The 27,142-nt window shown below is 44.4% G+C and overlaps 1 protein-coding gene across 2 annotated transcripts in view; it reads right to left on the bottom strand.

Moving 5' to 3' along the window:
- Positions 1–27,142, bottom strand: part of LOC127607039 (membrane-associated guanylate kinase, WW and PDZ domain-containing protein 3) — a 158,372-nt gene that overhangs the window by 15,666 nt on the left and 115,564 nt on the right. For both annotated transcript variants that reach the window (XM_052075074.1, XM_052075073.1), the window contains exons 6-13: positions 25,818–25,897; positions 21,289–21,346; positions 16,054–16,154; positions 9,135–9,326; positions 7,239–7,874; positions 5,346–5,377; positions 734–902; positions 581–675 (exon numbers count right to left, since the gene is read on the bottom strand). In XM_052075074.1, the coding sequence (XP_051931034.1) occupies positions 581–675; positions 734–902; positions 5,346–5,377; positions 7,239–7,874; positions 9,135–9,326; positions 16,054–16,154; positions 21,289–21,346; positions 25,818–25,897 (1,363 nt within the window). The remainder of the gene's footprint in view (positions 1–580; positions 676–733; positions 903–5,345; positions 5,378–7,238; positions 7,875–9,134; positions 9,327–16,053; positions 16,155–21,288; positions 21,347–25,817; positions 25,898–27,142) is intronic.

Below are 27,142 nucleotides of genomic sequence, written 5' to 3'. Positions count from 1 at the left end.
TGACAGGGGGTTACCATACTTCAGCCTGGCTGCCATTTGTATATTTAGATATACAGGTATTTGGTTTAATTTGCATGTTTACATTAACACACAGCGTGCCTTTATTAGTTATCATTTGGGGTGAACCAACCATCTGAGATGATCAGATTTAAGATAATTTACAATTTCAATCATCGATCAAACTAGAGACAAAAATGCAGTTTTTGACCCATGTTGAAATTGTGGAGATAGCACTGTAATTTCAAAAAATAATACAAAAGCATAAGAAATATCGGTGTATGGTAGCCGTGAGTTGACTTGACAACTCTGCATTTAACGTTTTTTTTTTTCCTCGCTTGTCATTTGCCGTCTCCAGACTCTTATCGCTGTGTGGACTAGCAAAATGTCTGGCCAACAAGGCAAAGTCATCATACATCTGCAAGGATTCATGATGACTAAAATGAGATGGATTTAAGACTCGTGGCAATCCGAATAGGTTAATTGCTGTAGCACAAAGGTCAACAATTTGTTCCAAATAAAATTTAGATTAACACGCTGACATTAAAACGGAACCTTTTGCAGCGATGTTCCAAAGACTTACTGGCTGCTGAGGACCTTCTCCCCCCAAAACGCGGAAGCCGAAGCCTGTCTCAATGTCCCTCTTGAGGAACACATCAATGTCTTTGGTGTGGGGCTCTGTGGAAGACAAACATGATGGCTTTTGTTCAAATTGAGAAGGCGATGATGGACTTACGTCTGCTCTCCAGCAGAGCTTTGGATTTCAGGTACAATTCGGTGGCGTCCCGCTTTGGTGAGTCGTTGGGGGCGCGCAGGGTGCTCGTGTTGGAGTGGTAAGGCAGCGCCTGGGGAACTGAATCGCCAATGGCATCCATCGTCTCCGTGCTAGCCGTCATGTCCGGCCTCTGCATGAATGACAATGTTGAAATGTTGTACGTTACCCATTTTGTTTGTCACTTAGCTGACTTTGAGTGAGAGGCGGCGTTCACTCTGAACTGGTCACGAGTCAACCACAGGGCACTTCCAGATAAGCATTCACACGTCCACATAGAGATGTCCCAGAGGAGATTAGAAGATGCATTAACCGCTTGAACAGCATGCTGTCATTGTTATAATTTGGGACTTCAAACATTGCGCGTGAAATCACACAAAACTTAATTATAAAGGATGTGATTTGCTTTTTCTTTCTTTTTTTAGGGCTGCGGTTGTCATCATGTATCCTATTGATCGCAAAGAGGAAAATAGACCCAGAAATCCAACTTTGTCTGCTCATTCATATACGTGCAACACAATGACACACACACACACACACACACGCCATGATGAGAAACAGCCTGAAACTGAGGCATGCGACGCACGTTTGCAGCCTGTTAACTATCGTAGCCCACACGTGCCGTTTTAAAGTGCTTCCCTGGGCCCTCCTAGATTCCTATTCTTTGCTCGTGCCCTAGGTGAATAGTACACAAAGCAAACGAATGAGAATAATGACGATAAAAGATTTAGCGCAACAGCTCTGATCACAAGCTGCAATTGGAAACTGCTGAGCGCTAACAACTTCCGGTGACGTAATCACGTGCCACCGTAAATTCAAGATTTACCTGCTTTATTTTATTTTTAAATATCTTTTGGGTGAAAATGAGACTGATAAGATGATTCTCCTTCTTCTCCTCACAAAGACCAACAAAACATTTGCACGTTCTGCTGCGCTCTGCTTCACTGAAACCTGGCTCAGTGACCGCCATCCAGATCCCGCGCTACATCTACCCGGCTTCCGCCTTCTCCGAGCCGACCGCGACACGGAGCTATCGGGGAAATCGAAAGGTGGTGGGATTTGCTTCTATATCAATGAAGAATGGTGCACTGATGTCACGAAGCTCGACGCACACTGCAGCCCGGACCTGGAGTCGCTGTCTTTAAACTGCAAGCCATTCTACTCGCCACGTGAGTTCACCTCCTTTTTACTAGTCGGTGTTTACATTGCGCCACAAGCTAACGCTAACACGGCGATACAAACGCTAGCCGAACAAGTAAACAAACTCGAGCTAAAATACCCAGAGTCACCCCTGATCATTTTGGGCGATTTTAATAGAGCACATCTTAACCGTGAACTTCCCAGATATAAGCAGCACGTCGACTGTTTTACCAGAGAAGGCAACATTCTAGACCACTGCTATACAACAATCAAAAATGCATACCGATCGGTCGCCCGCGCAGCATTGGGTCTTTCTGACCACAATTTAATCCACTTAATACCTACATACAGACAGAAACTCAAATGTGTTAAACCGGTTGTTAAGACTGTGAAAAAATGGACAGATGAAGCAAAGCTAGCTCTACAAGAATGCTTAGACTGCACCGATTGGGGCCTCTTTGAAACTTCAACGGGCACACTGGATGAATACACAGACACTGTAACATCATACATCAGTTTCTGTGAGGACATGTGTGTACCAACAAAGTCCTTCCGCTCGTTTAACAATAACAAGCCATGGTTTACTCCCAAACTCAGGCAACTCAGGAAAGAGAAAGAGGCCGCATTTAGAAGTGGAGATCGGGCACTGTACAAACATGCCCGAAACCAATTGACGAAGGAAATTAACATCGCAAAGAGAAGCTATGCAGAGAGGCTGAAAAACCAGTTCTCTGCTAACGACTCTGCATCTGTATGGAATGGCCTGAAAGCAATCACTAACTATAGAATGCCATCCCCCCAAACAGTGAACAATAAGGGTCTTGCTGATGAACTAAACATGTTTTTCTGCCGATTTGAAAAGGACACCCCCATTTCCCACACACACCCACCTCTACCAGAAACCACTCTACCTACCCCCCCACCCTCTTTTTCTCCACTACAGATCCACGAACAGGACGTGAGACGGCTCTTCAAGCAGCAAAAGATCAAGAAAGCTCCGGGGCCCGACAAAGTGTCCCTCTCCTGCCTTAAAGTCTGCGCTGACCAGCTGGCTCCGGTCTTCACACAGATCTTCAACAGATCCCTGGAGCTGTGTGAGGTCCCATCCTGCTTCAAACAGTCTACCATCATCCCAGTTCCCAAGAAATCGGCAACATCGGAACTGAACGACTATAGGCCTGTCGCCCTGACGTCTGTGGTCATGAAGTCCTTTGAACGCCTTGTGCTGAACCACCTAAAGAACGTCACTGGACCCCTGCTGGACCCTCTCCAGTTTGCCTACCGGGCAAACAGGTCTGTGGAAGACGCAGTCAACATAGGTCTGCACTACATCCTCAAGCACCTCGACAGCACAGGGACCTACGCAAGGATTCTGTTTGTGGATTTCAGCTCTGCGTTCAACACCATCATCCCGGAACTCCTCACCCCCAAACTACTCCACCTCGGTGTGTCCCCTGCGATCTGCCAGTGGATCCTCAGCTTCCTGACGGGACGGACACAACAGGTGAGACTGGGAGCAACAACATCATCAATACGCACCACCAGCACTGGAGCCCCACAGGGATGTGTCCTCTCGCCACTGCTCTTCTCTCTCTACACAAACGATTGCACCTCAACAGATCCAGCTGTCAAACTCATAAAGTTCGCAGACGACACCACGGTCATCGGTCTCATCAAAGACGGCGACGAGTCTGCGTACCGCCAACAAGTGGAGCAGCTGGAGCTCTGGTGCGGCCGACACAACCTCGGGCTGAACACGCTCAAGACTGTAGAGATGATCGTGGACTTCAGGAAACATTCTTCTCCTCAGTTGCCCCTCACACTATCCAACTGCCCTGTGTCAACCGTCGAGACCTTCAAGTTCCTGGGAATCACAGTCTCCCAGGACATGAAGTGGGAAGTCAACACCATCTCCATCCTGAAAAGGGCCCGGCAGCGGATGTACTTCCTGAGGCTGCTGAGGAAGCATGGCCTGCCACAGGAGGTGCTACGACAGTTCTACACGGCAGTCATCGAATCAATCCTGTGTTCTTCCATCACGGTTTGGTTTGGGGCCGCCACAAAAAAGGACAAAATCCGACTTCAACGGACAGTTAGGACGGCAGAAAAAATCGTTGGCACCGCCCTACCCACTCTTGAGGACTTGCACACTGCAAGAATCAAGACAAGGGCACGGAAAATCCTCCTGGATCCCCCGCACCCTGCCCACCACCTTTTTCAGCCACTCCCCTCAGGCAGACGCTACAGATCTATGCGTACCAAATCCAGTAGACACTTAAACAGCTTCTTCCCTCTAGCCATTAACTCCTTAAACAGTCACTGACATCGTCACTCTTCTTGCACCACAAAATGGTATTACAAAACTACTGGTATACTCTAAGATGGTTCAATGATCTTGTTGTTTACGATGATACTAGTGCAGCGTGTTATACCGGAGACAAATTCCTTGTGTGTTCTACATACTTGGCCAATAAAGATGATTCTGATTCTGATTCTGATTAGGGTGCAGTGTACATTAACACAAAAAAATATAGTATTAACATGTACAAAGACACACAAATGGTTGTTTGTTTTTTTTCTCCTCGACACTCCTCGGATCTACTTGGGATCTGTCTTAGATCTACCGCTAGATCAGGATCTACCTAATGGCCACCCCTGTATTACCCTAATGCTGTGGTCTTGGGTCAGACCCAACACACGCTAAGCTTTTCTGGCGGCATATTTCCAATGTTACATCACAGCCAGCTTCCAAAATTACAGAGCAAAAAAAAATGGGTAATGATGAGTGTAGTGACTTGATTTTTGCGCTGTTGAACTGTCAACGGAGATAGCATGTAGCATTAGCTAAAGTAATAACATAACCAGGGGTCACCAGACTAACACACAATTAAATTTGCTATCAATAGTTCCTGGTGAGAATTTTGTTTTTCAGAAAAATTGTAGTGTACGAAAATCAGGACACTTTTTTTTTTATCTATCGGGCAACAGTTCTCTTGAAGAAAAACAAATCTATTTTTTACTTTGGTGCTTGTTGTGAGGGCTCTAAGCTGCAGGACTGTGATTCCGCAAAAGAGTTGACTTGCCTCCTCATCCTGAAAGGGGCATCCTCTTTTATTCGAAAGTGTGTTTGTATTAATAACAGCACCTTATCCTTAAAGGGGAGCTCATCATGCTTCATTACCATGCCAATCTCCTGACAATGGCCAGTAAGATCCCCCAGAACTGTGAGAGGAAGCAATTTAAACTTTTCCAGGGTGAAACAAAAGGAGGCGCTCAAAATCATAATCAATATTCACATTTCCACCATTTAATTTGGCGCCGTGGAGGCTTAGCTGGTAAGCGGAAGGGTGAAGTGGGTGCGAGGGGCGACAAATGAGCTTTGAAATAAAACCGAGTGCTGATTCCACAAAGGAGGCAAAACTATGTGTCTACTCACAGGCTTGAGACTCTTCACAGGCGACGTTTGACCTGTGAGGATAGAGACAGAAGTCTGTCAAACCACAAGATGGCACTGCCTCCCCGGTCACAAGTGAAACAAATCTGCTCTGTCGCCATTAATGATGGATGTACATGCGTGTGATGAAAGGTGGACAGGGAGTGTCACGCTTGTATATGCGGACGACAACACGGTCCTTGCGGGACTGCTAACAAGACGGCTGAGCGAATTAGCAGTGTACATATTAATCACTGACGGATCATTTCTCCCCCTCACTCTCTCGTCTTGTACGTTCCCTCTCGAGCACTCAGATTGTTCCCTGCAGATCATCTCTAAAACATCCCCTGCTGCTGCGTCCCCTCTCGACCCCGCTCACTGCATTAACTCGATTAACAAACAGTCCTCGGGAGCTTTAAGGACCTTGCAGTCATGGACTAACACTTGGCGTGATGAGGGGTTAATGGAGCCTGATAGAAAGTGGTGTGGTATGGCTGGAAGCAGGCGTAGTGAGTGGTAGTTGGCGAGCCTGATGAATGGCGACGGTCGGGGCAGAAGGGGGTTATATCTGATGTTGTTCATGTTCCTGGAATTGGATCTTTCAGAAGAAAGATGCCGGGAACTGCCGGTGTGTTCAGGGGGCTTCCGGTTTACCACATTTCGGGGGAACGACACATTTAATGAAAGAAATTGTGTGGATGTCGAAAATATGATACTGACGTGAAATTCCATATGATTACAGTAACTGATGGAATGTAAGAACATCAGTAACAACATCAGTAAATACTCTCTTAATTTGAGAACTATGTTGTGAAAATGTCGTAATTATCATAACATAACATGATAAGAGGCACATATCTCCATGTTGCTGCGCCAAAATATGGCCTTACGCGAAAACGGTTCGCGATGCAAAAAAATAAAAACTGGACAGTGGACGACTGCCCTAGATTATTTGCAGTCACTGAATAAGGGTGCTGCACTGTACTGCAGAACCCCTGATGAAATTCCCTTTATCATAGTTTATTTAGCCAGGATTTTAAAAGACGCCTCGAACACCGCCACGGGTTCTTTGCCTCCGATCAAAGACGATCCGGTGGGGAAGGAGAGCCGTGGGGAGCTCATCGACTCCACGCGGAGAATCCCCCCGGCTCTCAGAGAAGACAGATGCGTGAAGAGACTCCTCCCTCTGCCACACTCACTCTTGGAACAGAGCCTATCCCCACGCTTATGTAATTCTTGCTCTCTCCGAGTTGTAACACTGCATTATGCCTTGTAGTAAACGCAGCGGGTGTAGGTGGCAGTGTTCTGTAGGATTGTGGGGCACGTGGCGTTGGATGTGCATTTTGGAACGATCTACTTTATTGACATGTTATAGACAAAGGTAGCCCTATGCACTTCTTGACCATTACATTTTGGCCTCAACCGACGAAAGACTTTTGCTCCTACTGCGGTAACGTAACCCAAACTTATATGCAATGCCATTATGTGCCGTAGGTGTCTTCATCACATTTACCCTAACGCAGCAGTAAATCTTAACTCCTAATTAAGTGTAAAACACTTTGAGGTTATTCATAAATGTAAGAGGCAAATAAAACGCAGTAAGTACGGCAAAAACTGAATATGCAAACTACTTCACTGTGTACGGTTTCTAACCTCGTAATCTTATTTGTGGGACCTGTCAAAAACTAATAACATGCTCGAATTCTAAGATGGGACAAATAAAGGAAATCTTAGAATTTATGCATCGAGAGTTGGACTAGACCCCTTAGTTACCCGCTCACTCTATAAATTGTCATGACATTTTGAAAAAATGTATGGGAACAGCTTGACAAGGCCTTTTTCTGTCTCAATATTGCAAGATTTAGGAAGATGAAACCTGGAAAATGGACACCCTACCTCCACGCAGCACAAGCACGTCGACTTCACTCCCCACAGGAAAGTCTTTGAGGATGTCTACCACCTGCGCGTGGCTCAATGTTTGCACATTCTCCCTGTTGATCTCCTTGATGACATCCCCTTTCTGAAGGTCACGGCACCACTGGGCGTCCAGGATCATCTTGACCTTCTGGCCCAGCGGGCAGTCGGCGATGGCGAAGCCGAATCCGCCTGGCCCTTTGATCAGCGGCACACTCACCAGCTCTGGGTGCAGCATCCCGGTGGCCGACTCGCCCTGCCTTCCATTGGGCAGGGCAGCGACAACTGGCCGCCCGCTGGAGTCGGTGGTGACATAGTGGAGCTCCTGGGAGGAGCCGTGCAGGACGTCGCCTTTGACCAAGAGCGGCTGCCCGTTGATGAGTGGCACAGCCGTCACCACTTCACCTCCATGTAACGCTTGCGTCGGGCGGTTGGCCGGTGGAGGCGGCGGGGGGAGAGGGTCGTCGCTGTCTACATCCACGTCTGGGGGAAGTGCATAGCCACGGCAGAGGACCATGTCCACGTATTGGTTCACGGGAATGGACTGGAACATCTGCACCACCTCCGGATGTGTCTTCCCCAGGACGCACAACCCATTAATCTCCACGATCACATCACCTAAAATGCAACAACAGTGAAATCAAGCCATATTCGTTCCACTGCCACCGAGATTTTCCCTTTGAAATATTCCAAGGCTCATCAATCTTCTTTGATGGTATCACAGAGACAGCTCCTTTCGGCCTATTTCAGGAAACTCCTCACATATTTTTACACAGCAGTAAGGCAATAATGTCTTTTGACTTCAACCCTGCTCACAGTAATGTTCTTGTATTATTGTTGACGAACAATCCATGGAAGGCCACAGTCCGGGAAAAAAAAAACAAAACTCATTTCAAAACTCGTTTCAAAATTGTTTTCAACAGTGTGACTGATTAACCTCTACTACTTAAAAAAATCATCTTTTGGTTGTATTTTGGAGAGTGGATATAAACTATATGTGCTCCAACAGTAACGCAGCATCAACCTTCAGTTTAATATAGGTACTCGACTTACTTTAATGGCCCATTTCCCTGGCTGTACACTCTTGAATGGCAGAACCCAGAGGGTTCTTCTAAACTATCCATCTCTTTTCTGAATCGCTTGTCCTTTTGGACTCATTTTAAGTCCAACCATTTCTCGTACAGGCGGCTCACCGGTGCATGGCTAAGCGTGTTTTTGTGTCCTCTCTAACAAAAGACAAAGGCGTTGGTTGATCTTCATTGACTGCCTAACATCCATCCATCCATTTATCCTCAAAAGGTTCACAGGGTGTGATGGAGGCTATCCCATGTGTCTTTTGGGCAGTAGTAGCCGGAGAAAACCCATGCAGGCACGAAGAGAACATGCAGCAAACTCCACACAGGAAGGCCGGAGCTGGAATCGACCCCTGCACCTCTGCACTGTGAGATTGACTCGCTAACCAGTCGACCACGGGACCGTCGACTGCTTAACAGTTTAACTTAATTTAGTTTGTAACTATGCGTAGTGCTAGTATCGTTTTCAACAGTGGTACACAGTCAATTGCGATCGACCAGTATACCGCGGACATGGTCCCAAGTCGAGTGAGGGAATGTAGGGGGAAATGGAAAAAAAAATTGTGCGCGTGTTACAAATATTATATAGGGTAGAGTTAGATTTCGAGTGAGATTTATGGTACAGAGTTAGGCTTGGCGACACACAACAGGATCTTTACTCCAATCCAGGATCCTTTTGAATAACCCCTCCAAGGCCTTTTAGCCAAACAACCTGTAACCTTTAAAGTTCAATATGTACATATTTGAAAGTGATTTCATTTCTTTCCACATCTGGGGAACGCTTGAGTGGCTTTGTGTGCCTCACCGGATGCCATTTTATTGTCGTTGGCGGCGGGGCCGTCACTGAAGACGTTCTTCACTTGCAGAAATTCGTCGGTGCGGTCGCCCCCAATGATAGTGAAGCCAAAGCCCTGCGAGCTCTTCTTCAGCGCCGTGCGGTACATGTCGCCCTTCAGTTGATTCGGGTTAGCAGTGAAGCCAGGCACGCTGCTCTTACCTGCGGACGCAAATTGGAATACTTTGTTTCCTGTCGGTGTCCTGATACTTTATAATGCAGGCACAGGTGTCCAATTCAGAATTGAATAAATGAAAAAAAAAAAAATTATATATATATATATAGAGAGAGAGAGAGAGAGAGAGAGAGAGAGAGAGAGAGAGAGAGAGAGAGAGAGAGAGAGAGAGAGAGAGAGAGAGAGAGAGAGAGAGAGAGAGAGAGAGAGAGAGAGAGCAAAAGGAATGCACAAAAATATTGTGCAACCAGTGCAATAATCATGTCCAAGAATGTACATTCGAGAATTAATCGAGAGAGAGAGAGAGCAGGGAACAGATGGAGGAGAAACTAGAGAAGTCGAGGTTTGCCCTGGAAAGGAGAGGAATGAAGGTCAGTCGCAGCAAGATGGAGCACATGTGCGAATGAGAGGGACCCAAGTACAAGAATGAGGTTACAGGGAGAAGAGATAAAGAAGGTGGACGATTTTAAGTACTTGGGGTCAACTGTCCAGAGCAAGGGAGAGTTTTGAAAAGAGGTGAAGAAGCATGTAGAGGCAGGCTGGAACGGCTGGAGAAAAGTGTCAGGCGTGATGTGCGATAGAAGACTTCCAACAAAGATAAAAGGAAAGATGAATAAAACCGGGGTGAGACCAGCCACACTCTTTGGACTGGAGGTTCTCTTTGGGAGTGCCCAGGTTGGATAGGATCAGGAATGAGTACATCAGAAGGACAACTCATGTTTGAGGTTTTGGAGAGAAAGTCAGAGAGACCAGACCGAGATGGTTTTGACATGTCCAGAGGAGAGAGAGTGAATATATTGGGAGAAGGATGGTGAGTCGTGAACTGCCAGGCAGGAGGTCGAGAGGTAGACCAAAGGTTTATGGATGTAGTGAAAGAGGACATGAAGGTAGCTGGTGTGAGAGAAGAGGATGCACAAAACAGGGTAAGATGGAGGCAGCTGATTTGCTGTGGCTACATATAGTTAAAAACTGCAGAATGCAAAGAGTTAAAAACTTTGCGGATCATGATCCATATTTGAATTCATAATGTGCTGCACCACGTGGTGTACATGTCTTGGCCACACAAATATTTCAGCATAAATAATATATGCCTGAGGATATTGTAATATTGCCTGTCTACATGTGTTGCAGCTCCGTTGTTTCATTTCTTCAAGGGGTATTACACAACAGCACCAATGCTGTTGCAATATAAGTACTAAGCTATTGGACATTTTAGGCAAAGTTATGTGGTTGGTTTAAATGCACATCATGTAATTGTATTCGTATTGTTTATGGATGTGAATCAGAGCACCCATAAACAATACATGCATCCAATGTCTAAGGTTCTTATCCTCACGAGGGTCCCGAGCATGCTAGAGCCTATCCCAGCTGTCTTCGGGCAGTAGGTTGGGCACCCTGAACTGATTGCCAGCAATCGCAGGGCACACACAGACGAACACATACATTCACGCTCACACTCTTATTTAGGGACAATTTAGACTGGTATGTGAATCTTCATTTAAAAAAAAGAAAACAAAAACTTATTCACAATATGCTAAACTGCTCCCACCTCATTTATCAAAATTTTACAGGCCTGTATCTCAAAAAACTATTTTGTTGGGATACTTGCAAGTCAAGTCAGCTCTGTATGAGAATGATGTCAAGTTTACATTCGTCCAATCACTCACAGTGGCAGATAATCTGATATGTATTGCATTTTTACCCACATTTGGATGGGGCCCGATTCCAATTTGAGGAAATCCGAATCCGTGGTTTCTTTTTTTTCTATTTAAGATGCCATCCAGCATATCACAATTTTTCAACTTGAATGCAAACAACTGGAATTGTGTCGCTTATAGTGTAAATCCGGCCTTACATCATTCAGGACATTCCTCTCAAACCACAATGTGTGTTTTAAATACATTTTGAAGATTCTAAAATTGTCCTTAAGGTTCAATGTGTGTGTAAATGCTCATGTGTTATTGCTGTGTGTGATTGACAGCTGATCAGTCAAGGGGGCACCCCGCCTTTCATCCGGTTTCGGCGACAGCTTCCCGGTGACCCTAACAGGGATTAGAGGATATAAATGACGGAGAGAGTGACCTGTGATCGTTGAAGCTAAACAACAATCACTGAAGTATATACGGTACATTTTTTGCACACAGGGGTCTACATTCTTCCCCCACTCGCTTGCATCCTTTGGGTTTTCCGAGTGCTTTGTAAGTTTCCGAGCAGTGTGCGAGGAATTTAAATGCAAGCGTGCTCATTCCATCAAACGGTTGAGCTGTTAAAAACTTCCAGCGCAGACGTGCGCAGCAGCCAGCGAGGGCGCTTTATCACAGCCGCAGTGGATTCCAGATGTCCACATGCTGTTGCTGCGTGGATCAAGCTGCGCTCATTTGCATAATCACATTCAAATTGCTTGATAAACTTGTTGAGGATTTGTTGACTTTCTTCTTCATGTAAATGACAATTTGGCTGTCTGACTGAGGTAAAGGAGGAGAGCAAGAGGTTTTGGTGGAAGTGGGTATTTCCAGGTGTAATAATACATGCTAGTACTTTGTACATGTGAGCTAGTACACTCCAGCCGAATAGGGGCTGAACATCCATCCATCTTTTTTCTGATCCGCTTAATCCTCATATGGGTCGCGGGGGCATGCTGGAATCTATCCCAGCTGTCTTCGGGCAGGAGGCGGGGGACACACCGAACTAGTTGCCATGTCAATCGCAGGGCACACAGAGACATACAACCATTCGTGCTCACACTCACTTACCCAGAGAAAACCCACGCAGGCACAAGGAGAACATGCAAAGGCCGGAGCCGGGATCGAACCCATAACCTCTGCGCTGTGAGATCAACACTCTAACCACTCAAACACTGGGCTGCCCTAGTGCTGGACAATTAATCAAATTTAAATTAACATTGCAAAATAATGGAATGCACTTTCCAAATCTCAAAAGCTGCAACTTGGAGAAAAAAAAACATAACCTGTGCTACATTTCGGTAGGTTGGTAGGTTTAAATTTTTTTAGAAATACATATGTTGATTTAGCTACCTCGTGTTTAGTACTTGAGAAGTGCAGTCCATTTGTTTACATGTCTTTGCCTAATCAAACGTGAAAAGTTGAAGTGATAAACCCACGCATTTGCTTGCATTTTTGTTTTAATCTGACAAATGATTTCTTGACTTATGTTTACGCTGCACTTGTTTGGTAAAATATGGTGAAAGTGTTGTCGTGAACGCTTAACAGACCAAAGGTCAAAGTGTTAAATGGGCTAACAACTCTAAATAAAATAGAGAAACATACTGTCTTTCATATTCATTCATGTTCTTTTGCCTTTATTTTAGCTTTAAACTAACCTATACAACATTATCTCACATGTTGATTGTCATGCAGATGAATTTGTTGCTTGGGAAAAGGACCTTGAAAAAACACAACCGCATTGTAAATCGCAATCACAATATTGAGGAAAAAAATTGCCATGAGATTATAAGTATTAGTATGAGTTTTATGGCGACTTTCGGGCAATAGGACACCCTGAATCAGTCACCAGCCAATCGCAGGGCACACAGAGATGAACAACCATCCACGCCCACACTCACACCTAGGGACAATTTAGAGTGTTCAATCAGCCTGCCATGAATGTTTTTGGAATGTGGGAGGAAACCGGAGCACCCGTAGAAAACCCACGCAGGCCCAGGGAGAACATGCAAACTCCACACAGGGACTTTAACCCAGCACTTCTGCACTGTGAAGTCACCGTGCTACCCACTGGACCACCGGGCCACTGCCATGAGATCATTTTTCAAAATGGTTCAGCCCTATTTCAGAAGAGTAGTGGGATGTTGAAGTGTAAATGTACATGTGCTACACCACATGTGAAATAGGACGTCCATGTTCTTCCGTCTTCGTGAAAATCAAAATTTCTAAATGAGTTCCAAGAGGAGAATAAATGACACTGTTGGAAGTCGATAATTGTTTGTGTGTGTGGAAGACAGGCCAGTCAATGGAATTGTCTCAATGTTTGTGGGTAGGCATAAAAAAAAAAAACATTTGTGCTTTCGCTCGGCTTCAGATGTCTGGAGATAATAATTAGCACTGTTGTAAGACATTTCTCTGACATTGTTTGCGGCGGAAAACAAAATTGGCACCTCAAAGACTCACCGTGACCCTTGCTGAGTGCCAGACGGTGGACAAGCAGACAGGTGGACTTGTAATTCCTAATTGACAGTACAATGTGGAATTTAAGGAGGGTGCGCATGCGGAATGGTGCACATGCGGTAGTGCACGTGGAATAGTTCAAGTAGTAGATGAAGAATCGTTTTTTTTACAGGTGGGATGACAAATCTGCAATAGCACATATAGAATTGTATATGTATGTGCAGGTGGAATAATACTGTATTCTACATGCATAATGCTATGTGATTATTAGTAATAGCATGTAGAGGTGGAATAGTCCATGTGAAAATGTTGGTTGACTGGGACATGTAAACATAACTGTTTAGCATATGTGGACAAGTACATTGGAGTGCACACAATAAATGTGTGTCCTGCAAGTCCATGTGCAACGTACAATTTTAAATATACATGTGTAATTAATGTATAATAACACAAGTCATGGGTGATGTGGTGGTTGCATCACAGCTGTGGTGTGATAAGCTTGTTAAGTTGCATCATTGATAATCGGAGGCGCCAAAGCAGTTTCATCAGACCCTGCACACCTGTGTGTGTGTGTGTGTGTGTGTGTGTGTATTTGTGTGTGCGCGCGCACGCGTTTTTATGTTCATAGAGGTGTGCGGGGGGTGGCAGCGGCTTGTCTTATTATGCTCGGTTCTGTCTGATGTGTTGTTCCGACAGCTGTTTTGAGCTGGCAGAGTGCCCACTCCCTTGCCCCCACGTTTGTTCACACTCTGGCTCCCTGAATCCCTGCACTTGCTTGCAGCGTGTTGCAATGTAATCCACTAAGCATCCTTCCTAATGGAGTGCGCACCCACCCCCCGTGTTAAAAGCTGCAGAGGAGCCTCTTAACGGTGCACGTATGAGTGTGTTAGCAACAAACAACTCATCCTGACAATCACGCTTTAAGTTAATTGAAGGTTGCCGACCTGCGTGAACTCGCATTCATCACAATGGAACAGAAAGTCAAGTGTGCATAGAGAGTACAATTGTGGTACAGAAACATAGCGGTGTGTTTATGCAGCGCCACTTCAGATCCGTTGTAATGACTTTTCACACACTCACTGAACTTGAGTTTTGTTTGGGGGCTTCAAGTCATTCAACGGGAAATTGTAACATGTCTTCTTTTTGCAATGTTCCCAATGCGATCCATATGACATAAAAGACCCTTTGAAAGTGAAGTCAGAGATTTGATTCTGAACACATCAAACATTTTTGAATATAAAATATGAGAAAAGATGAAAAACAACTGAATGGTTACGCTACAGCGTAAAACCGTTTTTCACTATTTCAGTTTGCCTGATATTTTTGGGTGGGTGTGGCGAAAACAGGGCAGCGTATGTCTGCTTAATTGTTCAAGTTCTTTTATTTGAATTAGTTGTCATCGTGTGCAATTGTGATGACCAGTTAGCTAGCTACCTATGCCGACACCACACTACATGCATCAAATAATCTGTTGACGTGGACGCTTTAGAGTGTCTCGTTGCAGCATGAAAATCCCTGTGATATTCCAATGACTGGATGCATCCATTTTTCCATCCAAGTTCTCAGTTGAGCAGGGCATGGTTTTAGTGTCTTCAGTGGACCAGCCCGCAGTGTTTGAGAGCGGATCGGATTAAATTGGCAATTACGTATTGTTTGTATTGTATAGTTGATTTCATAATCTTTCTGTTAAAGGTGGTATGGCAAATAGTTGAGAATTTTTCCATGTTGCTGGGGTGGCCAACAGCCATCTATCTCACAGAGGAGATACCGGTCTGGACTTAACAGCAGCCGAATCCCATCTCCACATTCAGAACTAAAAAAAAGAACAAACTGTAGTGAAGTGCCAATTTTTTTAAATAGTTACTTGAGGATCATTAGTGTGATGTCTTCATAAATCAGCAACAGAGCAAGATGTGGAGGAAACAATTTTTGTCTCTAAATTGAATTATCTTTATTCACTCCAGTGTTTTTTTAAGATAAATTATTATTTTCATCATAAATGGTCTATTTGTATCTTTGAATAAAGACAAAAACTTTGACAGTGTATAAACAAATTAATTAGTGATGGCACCTATTCTTCTGATGCCCCCTGAACTCACGTTGCCCTCCATCACCTTATTAACGAACCTTGCGGCCCATGCTAAATGTCATTTTTAGTTATTTTTAGTTTGGGTTTTTTTTATTTGGGGGGGGGGGGGGCTGTCATGTCACGGGCTGCTAAAAAATGGATGGCAGGGAGCAAAGGGCCCCCGGTCATAGGTTCGACACCCCTGATCTAGACATACGTATTAGCCCTTTAAACACTTTAAGGGAAATGTTATCCATCCGTTACTCCACATTTTTTTATCCCACCCAGGTTGCGGGAGAGTGGGGCTCACCCTGGGCTGGTCGCCAGTCAATCGCAGAGCACATTCACCCAATTTAGAGTGTTCAGTTGACCTAAGGAGCATGTGGTAACAATGTGGCCAAAAGCTGCCGTTCTCAGAAAACCCATGCAAGCAGAGGGAGAAAACATTGCTGTCAAACGTCAAAGAATGCAAAGCTCAAAATCTTAAAAATAGAGGCGTCCTACCATGAGACATGGCAGCCTTCTGGATGGTGGCCGTCCCCTGGCTGAGCCTCTTCTTGGCCTCCAGGACTGGGTTCTCAAACTGGGTTTTCTGGTTAATGTGGCTGCAAAACAAACAAGCAAGTACATGAGGGTGGGCACACACACAAAAACACCCATATACACGCATGCACGCACGCACACACACACACACAGTAAAAAAAAGAAAAAAAATCCTCGTCTCACCCCTCGGGTGGTGTCTGTCCCTCATTCAGCTCGGGTCCTCTACCAGAGGCCAGGAAGCTTGAGGGTTCTGCGCAGTATCCTTGCTGTTCCCAGCACTGCACATTTCTGGACTGAGATGTCCGATGTTGTTCCCGGGATCTGTTGCAACCACTCATCTAGTTTGGGGGTCACTGCCCCGAGTGCTCCGACCACCACAGGCACGACTGTCACCTTTACCTTCCAGGCTCTCTCCAGCTCCTCTCTGAGCCCTTGGTATTTCTTTCTGATTTTTCCATCACTTGGGACCGCTACATCCACTACAACGGCTTTCCTCTGCCCTTTATTTATGATCACGATATCTGGTTGGTTCGCCATTACCAACTTGTCAGTCTGGATCTGGAGGTCCCACAGGATCTTTGCTCTGTCATTCTCCACCACCTTCGGAGGTGTTTCCCATTTTGACCTTGGATTTTCCAGTCCATACTCCGCACAGATGTTTCGGTAGACTATGCCAGCCACCTGGTTATGGCATTCCATGTAGGCTTTCCCTGCCAGCATCTTATGTGTTGGATGGTCTCAGGTGCCTCTTTGCACAACCTACACCTTGGGTCTTGTCTGGTGTGGTATATCTGGGCCTCAATGGCTCTGGTGCTCAAGGCCTGTTCCTGAGCAGCCAGGATGAGTGCCTCTGTGCTGTCCTTCAGGCCAGCCCTCTCTAGCCACTGATAGGACTTCTTGAGATCAGCCACTTCAGTTATGGTCCGGTGGTACATCCCGTGTAGGGGCTTGTCCTCCCATGATGGTCCCTCTTCCAGCGCCTCATCTTCTGTTCTCCATTGTCATTCTCTGAGTACGTCATCCGTTGGAGCCTTCTCCTTGATGTATTCATGGAGCTTGGATGTTTCATCCTGGACAGTGGCTCTCACACTCACTAGTCCTCCGCCTCCTTCCTTTCGGCTTGCGTACAGACTCTCTGTCTCTGAGTCTCTGTGTCTCTCTCTCTCTCTCCACACACACATGCACATATACAAATACATATATATACATATAAATATATATAGGGTGCCACTTTGCTGTAGTCAATTATACATGCACCCGTTATTATTAATTCACACAATATTAACAGTGCACGTACAGCAAAGGCCAGCTGGCCGCCTTCTATAATGGCATTCAGCCATTTAATATTGTAGGAAATGAACTCCCCCTGCTCAGCGCCCGCTCACGGAACAACAAGCTAAATTGCCTTTTGGCCCCCTGGCAGGGAAACCAAAAGCCATTGTTCCACAGCGAGACGTTGTCAGACTGAAGCTCACCATCCATCTCGTGTCCACTCGGCTTGTCCAAACAACCATCTCAGCACTGTCACGGCGACCTCGCAGGATTCTTCCCACAGGCTGACCAATAAAATGCTGAGTGCTCTGCTTTTTTTTCCCTTGTCCTTTTTTTTTTTTTAATCACCTTTCCTAATGTTGATCAACAGACCTGCCACAAAGCCTGCAGGGGAGGCTGCTGAATTTAAACATCGATGGACTCCTGATCATCCGATCTTCCTCACGGGCGTTTTACATTAGGCAAGAGCATCCATGCACGTGATGGACGCAGCAAGATGCATACAGGAATTCTGATGTTTATTTTTCAACATTAACCTCCCAATACACTGATCACATAGGGGCCTGGAATTTTGCCGGAGCACGGCAATGACTTTACTTACTTGGTCTGCTGCCGACTTGGCCTCGTAGAATATATTAGTGGAGTACAACGTGAACATATTTTGGGTACAGTACATGCAGTGTGTGTAATTCATATTGTACTGTATATGTATAATCATATTTGCGTGCTATAGTAAATGTGAGTGATACGTGTTACAGTTCATTTCAATATACATATACTGTACATACACAACTTCAGTCTGTAAAAAGTACATTCAAGGTTCATGTGTAGCAATACACATTTCTATTAGCATAGGTGAGGTACACGTGTACTCGCTCATGTGTGTATATGTGCAAGAATATAAATGATGTACCCGAGGGACCGAATGCTAAATTACAAACATGTTGTCCATGTGCACTGCGTGAGGTGCACATACTTGATGGAAAAACACGACTTGTGAAACAGTGGAGTAAATTTGTGGAATGTGATGTGCATGTTGAAGTGGATATTTGTAAGAGTATTTCAGTGGCGCATGTGCATTAACACGAGTGTAATATAAAGGGGGGATCATACTCAGGCAGTATTCAGCCATCTCGTTACCTCTGCGTCCCACTTTCTAGACGCATAATTTTCCCGCGGGACGCACAGTTCCAATTAATGTGCATTTTTGGGACGCAAGGAAATTTCTCAGTCAAAACTACGGCAGAAAAATGACGGTACCGAAAAATCGTTTCCCATAAAAGTCACTAAGTTAAAGCTATCCCAGAGGTAGAGCAGTTCTTCTATTTACTAGAAAAACTGTATGTGTTCACATCTGGATCAACTGTCCATCCTAAATGGCTTGCCATACAAAGAGATATGTATGAAGGTGCACCAAGAGAGCTCCACCGTTTAAGTGACACTCGTTGGGCATGTCGATTTATAGCTCTACGTAACATCATGGATCGACTGCCTGCCCTGAAGCGACTCCTGCAAGAGATTGCCGCAGAATGTTATGGTGAAAGATCTGTTGAGGCTCGAGGTCTGCTAGCACAGATAAATTTTGAATTCACAGTGCATCTTGTTGTGCTTCGTAAAGTGTTTGGAGAAACAAAACTTCTCTCTGATATGCTGCAGTCTTCAACACTTTACATTTCAAAAGCTATAGATTTAGTTGAAGCATTAGTTAAGACATTGAGTGATTTCAGGCAGGAGTCGTTTTTTGATGATGTGTGGGATGAAGTGTTGAATGTTTTTGGGCAGTGTGATCCAACACCACCAGCTGAAAAACAACCAAAAAAACTCAGCTCAAAACTCAGCCAGCACTGTGTACTTACCACTCTTGGGCAGAGAGAGCCAGAAAGAGATAAGGACTGGTTTCGTACAAACCTTTTCTACCCAGTCATTGATCTTATGCTTAGTGAGCTTGAAAGAAGATTTTCAAGTAAAAACTGCGAAATCATGAACAGCATTCCAGCTCTAAATCCCCAAAAAGATACATTCCTCAAAGAGAAGGATCTGTTTTCATTTGCAGAACTGTATGATTCAAATATTGAGGACCTGGGGCAAGAAGAATTTTAAGAACACTACCTTGACCAGTAAATGTGAGAATTTCCTCAAATTACATTCCTTGGATCAGATGACACAAAAGATTAATATTCTTATAGTCTTTGGTGGTAAACATTAAGCTGTCAGATCGCTATAAGATATTTCAAAGGCAGGACAAAATGACCTTTGGCACAAAACTCACATTTTGTCAAAATTGAGCAGAAGTAGTGAGGGCGGAGGGTGGTTCTCTGACCTTGTTTGTGTTGGGCATCCAAATTATCAGCTACTGTGTCGTCAAATTGTGCTCATTTACGGCTTGTGCATTGACAACGCGAGACAGCTTGGAGCTGCACACAGTAAATTGTACCACACGTTCAGGTTTGAATTATTATAATTTTTTTGTGCTCCTTATACATTTTCTGTGCGCTGCCAGGATGAGAACAGTCTGTAATGTACTCTCAGGTTTTTTGAGAATGTTTTCTCCCAGCATAAAAGAAAATCAAACTGACGACGACGTCCCTGTCCATTCTCTTGAGTGCCAGCCTTTATCTCTAGATTACCATTTACATAAAAGGAGCACGGTTTGCTTTCCCAGCTGTTCACTAGATATATAAATGCATATTGAAAGACAAGAAATTAGCATTTTATGCATGTTATATTTAGATTGTTTCCACAATAAGAGTATGTTTACAAAAGTTCCACGTGACCTCTTTTCTACTTTGAGCACCTTCTCTTCAGATTGTCTCTGCACAACCATGACCGTAAAGTTTACGCACAGTTTGAAACTTTAATTCGGTGTTTCTTTCATGTGCCACAAGAGGGAGCCTGCATACCACTTGGAGCACACGCACCGTACTTTTGATAATCACTGGCAATATTGTCATAGTTTGTGTTGTATATTTGCACAATACACATGTACACGTCCCGTATTTTCCGCATTAAAAGGTGCACCTATTCCATTTTCTTGAAAGCTCACAGTGCGCCTTAAAATCCGATGCGTCTTGTGTATGGTTATTAAGGTAATAGGTGGACCCCAAAATGGCCCCTTGCTAGAGACATGCTTACAATGCAGAGTTCAGACTTAAGGCGATCGGTTTCGCTGTTGAACACGGAAATAGAGCAGCGGCAAGCGAGTTCAATGTTATAACTTGCTGTTGGTTCAGTGAACTGTGTCGCTGCTTTATTAAATAGGTTTTACTGACATTTGATCGTTCTGTAGCAACTCCACTCAAAAGCTAAGCTAGTTTAGCTATTGTTGTTTGTTCAAAGCTTCTTTGATCTGTGACGTGTGTTGTGTTGGCACTGATTGGTTAAACCACGTGCGTACGAGCACTGCAGAGAGCAGTGGACTATGGACTTCACTCGAGTGGCGGCATTTCCTTGAGCGTAGCTCCATCTAGTGGATCCATTGTATATTGCGTCTTATAGTGCGGTCCGTCCACTATATGAAAAAATAGCCTATTAATTGAAGGTGCGCCTCATAATCCAGTACGCCTGTTGGTGCTGAAAGTACGGTAAATATATAACTTCGTGAACATACAATGTGCAATCGTACTCATGTAGTGCAAGAGAAGCAGAACATGTGAACGTGTAATCTTGGCTGGGGCAGTACAGTGCAGTTAAAAATCGTAAGCTGACAATAGAAAAAGGAGGCTCCTGCTGGAAGCATGTTTATTTTTAGACAGTATATTGATGCATGCCGGTGCATGGCTAATGTACGCTACGATGTCACATGGTACACACTTCACCGTTCAAATGGACTGTGTGCATCTACAAGGAAACAACGCATCAAAGCTCACTGTTTGCTACCGAGCCCGCTGGTGTGCTGGGAAAAAGGCATGAATCAATAAGACTTACTCTACGTAGTATGTGCCGTACTGTGGGTCGTCAATTTCCTCCCAGCCGTAAGGTAATTCTGCAGAGAGAGGGAGAGGAGGGAGACAGGAGCGCCGTGTTTAGAAAACAAGCATCATCAGGATCTCATGTTGTTTGACTTGGAAACAGCCCGAGATCATTTAGAGAACATTTCGAGCAAGTGGGCTTGGATGCAAAGCCCCTGATGAACAGATGAGGCAGAAGGAGGGAACAAAGGATGGGAGAGAGAAAGGAGCTCTTCATGCAAGAGGAAGCTTTTCAGAGAGCTCGCTTTCCTTCATCTGCTGAAATAGTCTATTAAAAAAAACAGGCAGGGAGAGGCTCACTGGTTCAGTTGAAACTCGGGGTGCATTTAAGGCCTCTACTAGCATCTTGCGAATTGAAATTCATCAAACTGCACTCACGTGAGGAGGCTGTTTTTTAGTTGTCTTATTTGGACACTCAAGCCAAACTAATGAGTTTGTGCTCTTTGGGAAAAAGCATGTAGAGCAAACACATGATACCACATGAGGCTGATTTGACAATCTCGACCCAATTTATTCTCGTAGGGCAGCACTGTGGAATTGTGGTTTGCACAACTGTCTCACAGTTTTGCGTACTCGGCTGAGGCCTACCTGTGTGGAGTTCGCATGTTCTACCTTTGCTTCCTACCATGTTCCGAAAATATGCATTTTGGACTACATGAAGACTCTAATTCATCTACATTAGCAACCGGTTTAAGGTGCAGCCTACCTGTTGAGTCAGCTAAGACAGGTCACCAGCTCATCCGGAAAATGGATGTATGACTCTCTTTTCTATGGACATCGCGCTCAATCAATCTGGGGACACTTATTGTATTTGTCTCCATTGGAAACAATAATATAGCTTTCATTTGTTCTATGGTCTACCTGACCTTTTAATGCTGGACTGTATACAGTATACAAGTGGTTATTTTTCCGTAGTGCCGGTCCGCCCATGAAGGTCGAAATTAAACAATCAAATAAATCTTGTGTTCTGAAAATGTCCCTATACTTAGGTTAACCCTTGTGTGTTCATATTTAAAAAGGCCTTAAGTTACGCATTTTACAATTTTTTTAATGATGAATTTTGTGTTATAAAAACATTTTTTTTTCAAACACTCAAAATGTTCAGGGGCATCTGTGCTATCCATAGATATATAATTTTTATTAGTTCTGTGGGATTTTTTTGAGGCAGTATTGTGTTACTTCAAAGAAATCTATAAAAATAAAACCTGAATTGGAAGATGTCATATCACACAAGTAGAGCCTTGATAATGTCAAAGAATTATCCACAAAAAAAAAAATCTGGATGAATTTTTTTTTAATGGAAGTGCCGTTTTCATGGATATGTACAATTTCTAGTAAATGTATTGAGGTGCAATAACCAAGTCATTTATGAATATTTTTTTTACTTTCAACCACTCAAAATGTTCAGTGGCATCAGAGCTATCCATAAACATATAGTTTGAAAAGGAAAAGTCACAACAACCATGTAGAATTTATAACACGGGGCAGCTCTCCTCTGCCGAGTCAGAGCTGCCGTACTCGGTGGTGTCGTCAGCGTCCCCGGGCGAAAATTCCCCCGACGAGTCCTTTTCGGAAGCGTCCGAATCCGAACCGTCGCTATCGGTTTCCCAAATGGCATCAAGCGCCTCCATTCCGCTGCACATTTTCGCCATGTCCGTTTCTCACCGTCTAACTCACTCGAGTTGTTGTGCCGGTTAACCGGAAACGAATCACCGCTACCTGGCCGCCTTGACCAATCGCGCAACGTACCTTCAATCAAGCCAAAATGGACCAATCAGTGGAATTCAGAAAAAGAATCATTGGCCGGTTTCCTACTCACCGGCCCCGGCCCACAGCTCGCCCGCCGGGCACCCCCCCCCCCATTTTTTTTTTTTTTGGCAAAATAAAAACAGAGTTGTGTCTGGAGGTCCCAACTAAGCCCGACTAACTATCCGGACCGGACTTGGTCATGCAAAAATGCCCCACGAGGCCTTCGACGGCGGTTTTGGTGCACCCAGCTGCTGGGTACCCAACAAAACTTTTTGCAAAAAAAAAAAAAAGGTTGTGTCTGCTTGTGTCTGGAGGTCCCAACGAAGCCCTACAAACAATCACGACCGGAATTGATCATGCAAAAACGCCCCGCGAGGCCGTCGGGGCGGCGCCGGCGCAGCCAGCCGTTAGGTACCCAACGTAACTTTATTTTTTGCAAAAGCAAAAAAAAAAATGTGTCTGGAGGTCCCAACCAACCCCTACTAACAATCCCGACCGGAATTGTTCATGTAAGAATGCATCGGGTTGAAGCCTGCTGCAAAAAGGCAAACTCATTTGCGATCCTCTGACGCCACTTAAAGTTGCAAACGCCACTTAAAGGTGCAAAATTGGAATTACCTCAACCCAACAATGTGGCATGCTTACGTCTGTCCAAGCGAAAACAAAGCGATTGACGTAAAAATCGCGTGAAATGCATGTATACACATTAGGTTTACGATGCATTCAAACATATGAATTATAATGGGTCTCTATGGTGCAAAATATGTAAATTGTGAAGATCAAAAAGTTGTTTTATTATTGTTGAAATTCCTAAGAATTACAAGACGGTGGCGTCATGAAATTTAGGCCATTTTAGAACCCCGCCACAAGTTTCAGCTCTATCGTGTTTTTCTGAATTGCCTTTGCCTTTGATTCAAAGACATCATTTTATGTATATCGCATGCGGTGCACTACGAGGGTTTTTAAATCAGTCAGTAGTGGATATACACTGTCACGTTGCGAGGTGGTGGTAGACCCCAAAAAGCAGGCAAGAGGGAGGAGCAGGGTGTGCTTGACGATTTGTATTAAAACATAAAAAACTAAATCCAAAACAAAGTCCTCAGAACAAAATTAATCCAAAGTAACAAACAAAACCCAGGGCAGAAACTAAAAACTCTCAATAACAAAAACATGACCAAAACATGACTGAACAAACATGACAGTTGCAAAGAGCAACAGCAACAATGACCCGACAATGAGTGGTCGAGCTGGGAGTTCTTTTATACAACTAATAATTACCTAACGACCAACAATTGTGCAGCTGCAGGGGGAGCCCTACAGTGCCACCTGTTGGTCCCAAACCGAATCATGACATACACAAGCGTGATTCATTTGGACGCAGAAAGGTGAAACCCTTCTTCAAAGCCATAAGGTAAAGAGAGCAGCAATGAATTTTGTTGGATGTCTAGCATCAGTATTTGCGAATAGTGTTTGGCTCTGAGAAGTGGCGCACACTTGATGATGACACCGACCATCTATAGTCTATATCTATACATTAGGGATGTGAATCTCAGCACTGAGGACGATTCGATACACATTTCGATGCACTACCAGCGATGCGATACTTAAACGATACATGGAATTTTCTGGCGACACGATGCGATACGTTTCACCGTCTTCACGATGTGATACGACGCGATACACATTTAGTTCAAATAAATGCGATCCAATACAATGCAATGCAATTTGTTGTGATATTGTACAATTAAACATGATGCAAATACGCAAAGAAAAAAAGTTTAAAAAAAAGATGGAATTCAGTATGGTATTGCAAAAAGTATACCACTTTATTCCTTATAAACAGTAGAACGTGTAAAACAACTTATTGAAGCCCTTTCACGATTGTTTTTTTTTGCAAAGAAAATGTAAACAATTTGGCACCTGAGACTCACAGCTGTTGCTGTAGTGGAAACACAAACAGTGTCTTGTATGAAATATCCATCTCCAGAGGACAGAAAAAAATACAATTGAAACGAAGTGGCAGTCACAGCCTCAAAGCTGCTGTGTGTATTGTAGCGTACACAGAACACTCTCACTTAGTGTCAAAATGAAATGTCCAAAAGAGTCATCCATATATAGTTTTTCCTTGCGCGGTCACAGTGAGCTGCAAGGGGACCCCCAAAATAAGAGGCATTTTTTTTTCTGATCCTGACCTGGTTTGCCAAGAGTTTCTCCGGTGTCCAACGAGGAACTGGACGGGGAGGCGGGGGAGGGGGCGGGAAACTTGTCGGTGATGTGCTGCAATCGTTTTAAGTGGTGTTTTTGTGGTGTTGCCGTTGTATGGCTTCGTAGTGCGACATTCTTTACAAATTACAGAGGCTTTATCAAGCTTTCCGTCTTTCTTTTCGAAGCCGTAGTATTTCCAAACATAAGATCTGAACGTTGCGGGTGCATTAAATACAGTAGTTTCCTCGCTGTTGCTTGCGCGAACTTCCATAGTGTTTCCGTCCGTATTCAACACAAAACGGAAAATAATGATGGTGCATTCATCGCTCCTAGGAAAGGGCAGATAGGTGACGTTTAACATGAATAAAAGGGCGCTTGAATTGGATTTTACCGATACCCACCAATGCATCGTGATGAATCTAGATTTCACCCGTCAATTGCGTCATACCCAGTGAATGAGCCGATGTACCCGCGTCGCGCATCGATGCATCGATTAATATCGATTCTTTTCAACACCCTTACTATACATACCTCCATCCTCGCACTTCTCGGCGGGTTTTGCCTTTTTGGCCAAGCGGGGATCCAACCAGGTGGTTGTCTTGGTGTTATGACTGCGGAGCACAAAAAGCAGGCGACACCAGTAAGAGGGGCGACCAAAGCCAAAACATGCGATGGACCACATTTCCGAAAATTTAGTAACAAAACCGTTTTAAGGTTTCCGTACTGTTTTTTTTTTCAAGATTTTGTTTCAAAGGAGGTATGATATATTTCAACCGTTCATTTTCAATTGTGCTTGTCCTCATTTGATCACTGGTGAGCTGGAGCCTACCAAGCTGACTTTGGGCGAGAGAGTCTGAATCACTCTGTACTGGTCACCAACCAATCATAGGTCACCAAGAGAAAAATAACTATTCACGCTTATGGATGCTTTCAAGTCTTCAATGAAATGTGCAAGGTTTTTGGAAGCCAAAATTCAAACCGAGAACCTCTGAACAGTGCGGTAAATGAGCCAGCCACTCTTCCACCGTGTTGCCCACGGAGTCATGCATTTCAATTTCAGTTTTGAAACTATATGCCCGTTTCAGCTTTGGGCTGGGCTATGGTCATGTCAATCCAGTTTCAATTACATTTTATTCAATGTTTGGCGATTTTCACTGCTGTTGTCTATTGCATACTTTTCTTTGATCTTCCATCCATCCATTTTCCGAACCGCTTGATCCTCACTAGGGTCGCGGGGGGTGCTGGAGCCTATCCCAGCCGTCTTCGGGCAGTAGGCGGGGGACACCCTGAATTGGTTGCCAGCCAATCGCAGGGCACACAGAGACAAACAACCATCCACACTCACATACACACCTAGGGACAATTTGGAGTGTTCAATCAGCCTGCCACACATGTTTTTGGAATGTGGGAGGAAACCGGAGTACCCGGAGAAAACCCACGCAGGCCCGGGGAGAACATGCAAACTCCACACAGGGAGGCCGGATCTTTTAGAATCCAATTGACCAATCTCAGTATTTATCTTATTAACACTGTACATATCTATGTTCAGTCGGAAATAAAGCCCACATAAAAATATTTTGTGTTCGGTCAAGTCTTACCACAGACGCGGCCACATATACATACATACACACACTCACACACACGCATAGAGTGTATGTACTGTATATATACATTTTTTATGCTGTCAGTACCAAATCCAATGCTCCATCAACACAGAAAAAAAACTAGGGATGGGCAACTTTAATGCTGGAGGGGACCACAAGTTTTCATGACAGCCACTGGGAGGGCCACATAGGGCCATGCATCATCTAGCCAGATGTGTGACAAAATTCCATATATATATATATATATGTAGC

This window comes from Hippocampus zosterae, chromosome 9 (genome assembly GCF_025434085.1).
Source record: "Hippocampus zosterae strain Florida chromosome 9, ASM2543408v3, whole genome shotgun sequence".
Taxonomy (NCBI): Eukaryota; Metazoa; Chordata; class Actinopteri; order Syngnathiformes; family Syngnathidae; genus Hippocampus; species Hippocampus zosterae.
This window is presented reverse-complemented; position numbering and strand designations above follow the sequence as displayed.